At 46.5% G+C, this 7,229-nt stretch overlaps 1 protein-coding gene across 1 annotated transcript; it reads right to left on the bottom strand.

The window, feature by feature from the left end:
- Positions 1-5,920: 5,920 nt before the first annotated feature.
- LOC127303431 (putative protein phosphatase 2C 24) lies at positions 5,921-6,873 on the bottom strand. The gene is made up of 2 exons (XM_051334166.2): positions 6,473-6,873; positions 5,921-6,409 (listed from the first exon to the last, which is right to left on the bottom strand). The coding sequence occupies exons 1-2, from the start codon at positions 6,871-6,873 to the stop codon at positions 5,986-5,988; spliced, it is 825 nt and encodes a 274-aa protein (XP_051190126.1). The 3' UTR covers positions 5,921-5,985.
- Positions 6,874-7,229: the final 356 nt, after the last annotated feature.

Here is a 7,229-nt window from a genome sequence, read left to right as displayed (position 1 = left end):
TCACTGCGCCCCTGCCACCAATTGCTCGAGCTGCGCAGCCGCGCCCAACCTTGCAAAGTCAACACCCGCGCCGCTGCATCCTCTTGGCTACCGCACAGCAGCAGCAACAATCTCCTCGCGCAAGCAAAGCCCCGGCAGTGCCGGTGACAACACCACGGCATTGCTATCATATATTTTTTTTAGCAAATATGTGATGTGTTTTTGCAAATATATGATGTGCTGTTGCAAATATATGATATTTGTCTCTGGTTATAAGTGTTGGTTATAGTTGCAGGGATATTTGCCGAATTTTTAGCAAAGGTCATGCCGAGTAGTGTTAGGGTCGAGAAGAGCGAGAGGGCGCGCCGCCGAGTAGTTTTAGGGTCGAGAAGAGCGAGAGGAGGAGGGGGAACGCCGAGTCCGTGACCGTGGCGCCGCGACATCCAGTCAATTGTTATCCATCTAGCAATCTGTTATATGATTATGACATGATGAATGAAATACAATTGCTTTCTTAATTTTGCAGTGACATTGAGGTATGGAGGACGGCACCTTCGTCCGAGATGAGGAGGGGGAAGAAGCGGTGCAGCAATTGATCTATGAGAGTGCCCGTGGTCCGGAACCCGGCGATGGAGATGACAACGATTTCCAAGACTTTCTGAATGATTTCGGCGAGGGACTTGAGTCTGAACAAATTAGAAGAGACAACGAAGTGTCCATCACAAACTCCGGCGAGGTGTATATCTATGTATCAATTAGTCTATATGTTCATCCCTAGATGCATTCATTTATTTGTATTGCACTTATTAACGAATAATTTTTTCTTTTAGCCTTCTGGATCATCGAGCAAGTCTGTTAGATCAAAACGAGGCCCGACGCGGGTGCTAAAGGGCGAGGGCAGGTTAGCCCTCACGGCATTCAAGGATAATGGTGAACCAGTGCAGCCCAAGGAGTTTTGCCGCAAATTTACAAGTCAATCCGGAGTTATTGTTAGGGACCATGTACCGATCAGCATTCAAGAGTGGCATAAGCCGAAGAACCCGGAGAGTGGTGCTAGTTATGTCAACGACACGATGAAAAAATTTCTTTGGGACACGCTACTGACAAAGTTCAGCCTACCGGAAGACATGACGGAAGGCCAGAAGAATAAAGTCAAGGAATGGACATGGAAGAAGATGGCCATACAATTCCAGACCTTCAAGAAAAATTTATGGGACAAATATAAGAATGAAGATCCAGTATTCGATGATAATCTAGTGAAGATAAAAGATCACTGGGCCGCATTTAAGGAGTATAAGCAATCGTCTACTTTTGTGTCCCGATCGAAGAAAAATACCGAAAATGCTGCAAAGAAGAAACTTCCGCATCATTTGGGGTCAGGTGGCTACAAGAGTGCCATTCCGAAGTGGACAGCGTTTGAGAATAAACTGATTGATCATGGAATCACTCCACAGACATGGGACTGGCCCGAACGGTCCAAGTTCTGGTTGTTCGCTCATGGGGCAGGGTTGGACCCAAAGACAGGGCTGATCGTTGCGAAGGGAAAATGGAAGGAAAAAAATTGAGGAAATTGTACCGAAGCTTGTAGATGCAATTGAAAAGGTCAGAAAGGGAGAGTACATTCCCGATCGAGAGAATGACGAGCTGACACTCGCTCTAGGGAACCCTGAACATGTTGGACGGGTACGAGCTCGCCCAGGTCTCACCATGAAGGAAGCGTGGCCGGACAGCGCTGACACTTATAGAAGCCGTTCGCGAAAGAAGAAGAAGGACGCCGACATTGTAACGGAATTGTTAACTAGGGTGGAGGCTCTTGAGAGAAATCAGAGGGCACCTGATCAGCCGCTGTTTCTACAGGATCCACAAGCCGATGCTGCCCCATCTCAGCGAAGAAGCAGTGTCGGTTCCTCGCATCTTGACGGATGTGGAGGAAGCTACCCCGTGGATTATGTCACGGAGAAGACAGATTGCGAGCTACATATGTTAATCAGGACCGCGTCTGTTAAGGTGGCGGTCGGCTATGTGTACCCAAGTGAAGATGGAGCAATGCACCATCATATGCCCATTCCACCTGGTTGTGTTCGTGTCGGGGTGGATGAAGTTGTTTCGGGTTTTGAAAAAGTGGAGCTTGATATTCCTAGAGGTGAAGATGAGAGGACACTGGCCGATGTCAAGCACGGTTTCGCCCTATGGCCGAAGAAGTACGTCGTCCTTTTGCAAAGGCCACCGACTCCTACACATGAGCAGCAAATGCCATCGACTCCTCCTGGTGGCAGTCCTGGTGAGCAGCCAAGTCCACACCTACCTGAGAGGGACCCCAGCGTGAGTCCACCATCTTGAGATCCTCCGCGTAAGACAGCGTCCGTTAAGCGGAACGGTACGCCGCCTAGGAAGAAAGCTAGAAAGGAGAAACAACCGCCGCCTACTGAGAAGTTACCTTGGGAAAAAACTCCAGAGGAAAACGCGGAGGCCGTTCAGGCCGAGGTGAAGAAATTTTTTGCACCGAAAGTGCCAGAGATACCTTTCGAGAAGACACTAGATCCGGTGAAAGTTGTGCGTACCGTTGAGAATCTATATGACCCTGTACCATCGCCGCCATCTGACTATAGGCGTTCTATTGAAAGGTCGTATGACAAGATGATCGAGGTGACAAAACCCGTTAAATCGGGTATCAGGGAGATAAAAGGGATACACCAAGTCTACCAGCTCGGACAACAACCCGTTCAATCGGTCGACCCTCTCAAGGTGTTTGACAGGAAGCCCGTTCAAAGTTCTCGACAAGACACAACCGATTACGCCTTGGCTGAACGAGCATATCAATTTGTTCAAGGGAAAGATTTGGTCGAGAATCTCAGGAAGCTACCAACACGTATGCGTAACTTCCATTCGTGGTACCTTAATGCCTCAAAGGAAGGGATCGAGACTATCATGGTGCGAGTTAGGGAAGAGCACTACTTCCAGGAGTACTGTGTGAACGTTGACTTCAACGAGCTTTTCCAGTTATACAATCTCTGGGCCCTCGACAAATCTATCATCAGTTCCTATTGCCTGTAAGTGATTTATTTAATTTGAGAAGTCTTTAGCTCAGCTCGTTCATTGTCTGCAGATTATAATCCTTTGTGCGCTATATTATGCAGATCGAAGATACTCGAATGCAAAAGGGATGAAATCACGTACATTGGGTTCATTGACCCGCACACAATGCATGTTAAAACCATAGAAGATCCCGTCTATAACAAGGATACACCGGAGACTTTGCTAAGGTTTTTGAAGCGACAACGTGACAAAAAGCTAATAATTTGGCCTTACAACTTCAAGTGAGTCTTACTGTCTTATAACACATTATATTTTGCTCACCGTATGTCAAAATTTTAACTAATGACTTATATATATGACACTACATATTTAAACGTGCGTAGGTTTCACTTTATTCTTCTCGTCATCAATATGCAAATTGGAGAAGTTGAAGTCTTTGACTCACTAAGCAAAGAACCGGAACTATACTTGTCTTGTTATTTAATGCTCAAAAGGTAATTTTAATTGTTATCGGTTTGTTTCGTTAATTTCCTGCTATGAACTAATTGATAACTCTTTTATGCATTTTCTTTTGTCGGGCAGCGTATGGGCAACTTTCATCAAGGAAGATAAGTCCCATGAATGGCCACAGAGGCTGCGATGGAAGGCGAAAGTAAGTAGTACTACCTAGGTCCACACACCTTTAATTATCATACTTGACTATTGTTTGATTGACTTATATTCTTGTAAAGAAATGCCCGCAACAACCACAAGGGACTGATCTCTGTGGATTCTACGTTTGCGAGTACATCCACAGAATTGTCAGCGAGAGAATGAATAATGCAAGAAATAAAGAGGTACGAAAACAATATTCACAAATTTGTTTTCTTATCATAAGTTGTGCTGAGTTTCAGTAATAGTTGTTTCATTGTGGTTTGAATATATATATATATATACACACACACATATCTCATGTACTCATTTGTATCTTATTCTTTTATAGTTGGCAACAAAGCGGAACAAGCTCTCAATCGATGACCGCTTCATAGCAATAGGCGAGGAATTGGCGGGATTCTTCCTTCGGGACGTCATGCCACCATTCGCAGAGTTCCACTATGAATGAAGATGTACATGTTACATATATAGTTGACTCGAAGAGTACCACTATGCTACATGTAATATATAGAGTACGCCTCGGAGAGTACCACTACTATGCATGAAGATCGATCTTCATGCATAGTGCTTCTTAATTTGCGATTTTATGCAATTACATGTGTGTTATATTATATGCATCAACTTGCTATGCATCATATTGATCTTCATGTACTACCTAAACCCAAACGCGTTTCTGGTGCATCGACGCGATATGAAACAAACCGATATCCCTAAACCCCTCCAAAAACCCTAAAACTTCAATTCTCTGCCGCGGCAGAGATTCGGGCAAATTCCCTGCCGCGGGTGGGAACCTTTGGTACCGGTTCGTATTACCAACCGGAACCAAAGCTCCTTGGCCCTGAGCTCTCCTGGGCGCCCACGTGGAGGCGCCATTAATACCGGTTCGTAAGCAACCGGTACGAAAGGGGGGGGGCCTTTAGTGCCGGATAATTTATACCGGTTGAGAAACCGGTGCGAATGGCCCTTACGAACCGGTATAGATGAGCGTTTTTCTACTAGTGATCTCATTCATATATTCAACATCTCACGATTGGCAAGCACAATCATAGAATTGGAACCATTGCAAAATGTAGATTTTGTTTTGACAGCAGTCGAAAAGGATCAACCAAAATGTAGAACTATTATTAGCAAGTATTTAGCTATTTAGTCGGTTGTTGATCACCAAGTGTCTGTGGATTTTGCTAATTTTCTCGCCATGCATGCGAAAAACCGTGACGTAGATGCTCATGCGCAACTGCAAAATGATAGAACATCTGTGGGGATCAAGTGAGTTGCAACTTTATGAAGTTGAACTTCATTTTTGTAGGTTTTTTTGAATTATTTTATTTCTATTTTTACTTTTTTTGTAAAACTATTTATTTCTATGGTAAACTATTTATTTATGTGTTTTACTAGACTATTTAGAAACATTGTTGAAATTGGAAAAATAAATGAAAAAACCTAGCCGGATAGGTTGTTTCGGGGACACGACTTGGCACACTCGCCCCGCCAAAGTGTCGGCCGGATGCCCCCGCTCGATTTGTTCAGTGCGTTTGCCAGACGAAGTTGAGGGAGGCTGCTCGAGATGCTCTAAGTCCCCTAAGATCTTTATGTATAATTAAGTCCATACCCTGATGTGTTCAATGTCTCCTTATTCACAATTATGTGGATATGAGGAAGATCCATAATATTGTAGTTCAAATGGCTAGCACCTTCGACTCAGAAATAAGAAAAGAAAGTTGACTTGGGTGTAGATGGATCTATTTAAAAAAATTGCCCCATGACGCCCCTTAGTTTAAATTTGTGATGGCTTACCCCACTTATCCTTTTATCCAAACCAACAAGACGAACATGTCCGTGAGAATAATGTTTAGCTAATTATTAGCCTGAACTTATGCTGGTATTCATGATGGGTGTACCCTATAGGACTGTAGGTAGCCTCGCATGTTAGGCAACAATATCACAGTTCTTTAGATTTGATTAAATTTGAGAGAATTCGATATGAGCCGTCAATCTACTCTGTTAGTTATCATGTTCTCATATCGTCGTGGTAAGATAAATTAGATGGAACCTACTTTTTTTTTGAATTAAGGGATCTCTCCACGATTTTATTAACAAAACCATAGATGTTCACTACATAAAAGTAAAAAAACAGTTTTTTGCTGACCATTCTAACTAAGCCAAACACAGCAGGAACCACAAAGGGCTCTGCACATGATGGAAAGAAGAAACTATTACAACATTTCAGGTTTTGATCTCTAGAACATAAGATCATGTGTCCCAGCTTCTTTATTGCGTAAACACACAATAGATGGAGCCTGCTGGGAGCCTGGGAGGCTACGATACAATGAATGCGACGATGACAGTAATGTCGTCCATTTTGCCGCCGGTGAAGTTGGTACCTTGTTGTTCCCGGCTGGCGGCACTGAAGGGCGACTCCCTACTACTCCTAGCCATGTCGTAGGCGAGTCTTCCTATCGCTTGTGCCATCTCGCCTGGCGTGAGACTCAAAGCCGTGCATGTCTGCACGATCCCCTCGAGCGCCGCGTCGAACACGTTGTCGAAGAGGCCGTCTGTCCCGGCCACCACAACATCGCCTTCCTCCACCGGGAACTCGCTCACCGCCGCGTCCTTCACCCTGTCGCCGCCGACCGCGCTGAGCTGGAACGGGCAGTTGAAGTATTGCTGCTGCGGGAGCGCGCGGAGCAGGAGCCTGCCGCCGCGGAACACGGCGAAGGTGCTGTCGCCGACGTAGGCCCACCTGAGGGCGTGGCCGGCCAACGACAGCACTAGCGCGGTGGACGCCGCCCGCGTGCGCGTCGACGCGACCGTCTTCTGGTACGCCATCTCCAGCAGCGTGTAAGGGCAGATTCCGGAGGAGGACGCTGCAGCAACCGCATTGTAGGCGTTGGCCATGAGCCCGCGCGAGAACTCAGCGGCGTCCACGCCGTCGCCACGGCATCCCCCGACCCCGTCCGCGACGCCGACGACGCAGGCCCTGGCGTGGCAGAAGTGGGCGTCTTCGTCGTGGTCCGGCAGGTAGGAGAAGTCGCACTCCATCCTCAGTGCCGTCCGCGCGGGCGGCAGCGCCTTCTGGTCGCAATCCTTGGGGTCCCATCGCCATCGGTGGCCGTTCTCCTGGCCGACTTCGTCACCGGCGGATGCAGGGATGCCGAACGCCAACCACCCCATGAGGGCGTCGGGGGTTTGCATGTCGATCTCCATTATTGGACGTCTAGCTTAACTGATTTGATCGGCCTAGTCTCTCGACTTCTCGTACTAGTACGGATGCGTGGACGCGATATGTTATATAGGCTGTTGGCATATGAGTTCGTCAGTCTAAAGGAGGACTTATTTCTGAACTCGGAGTCTGACCGGACCGACTTCATTTCTAAATCAAAGACGGACTGATGCTTGACGACAAGTGCGGATGCTTGACGAAACATAATGAAACATGGAACACGTATCTCAAAGCGTGAAATAAAGTGAATCTAACGATACAAATGTTTCGTGTGAGCGCATCTCAAGGGGGCGACACAAACGGAGCGATCGTTTGCGTCCGCGCGGATGAAAAATGCGTC

This window comes from Lolium perenne, chromosome 5 (genome assembly GCF_019359855.2).
Source record: "Lolium perenne isolate Kyuss_39 chromosome 5, Kyuss_2.0, whole genome shotgun sequence".
Lineage (NCBI taxonomy): Eukaryota > Viridiplantae > Streptophyta > Magnoliopsida > Poales > Poaceae > Lolium > Lolium perenne.
The sequence above is the reverse complement of the archived record's forward strand: the minus strand, read 5'-3'. Positions and strand labels throughout refer to the sequence as shown.

Coding starts and splice junctions, on each gene's coding strand:
- LOC127303431 (XM_051334166.2), bottom strand. CDS start 6,873: ATGGAGATCGACATGCAAACCCCCGACGCCCTCATGGGGTGGTTGGCG. Junction 6,410..6,472: donor GCGTACCAGAAGACGGTCGC/GTCGACGCGCAC, acceptor CCACGCCCTCAG/GTGGGCCTACGTCGGCGACA.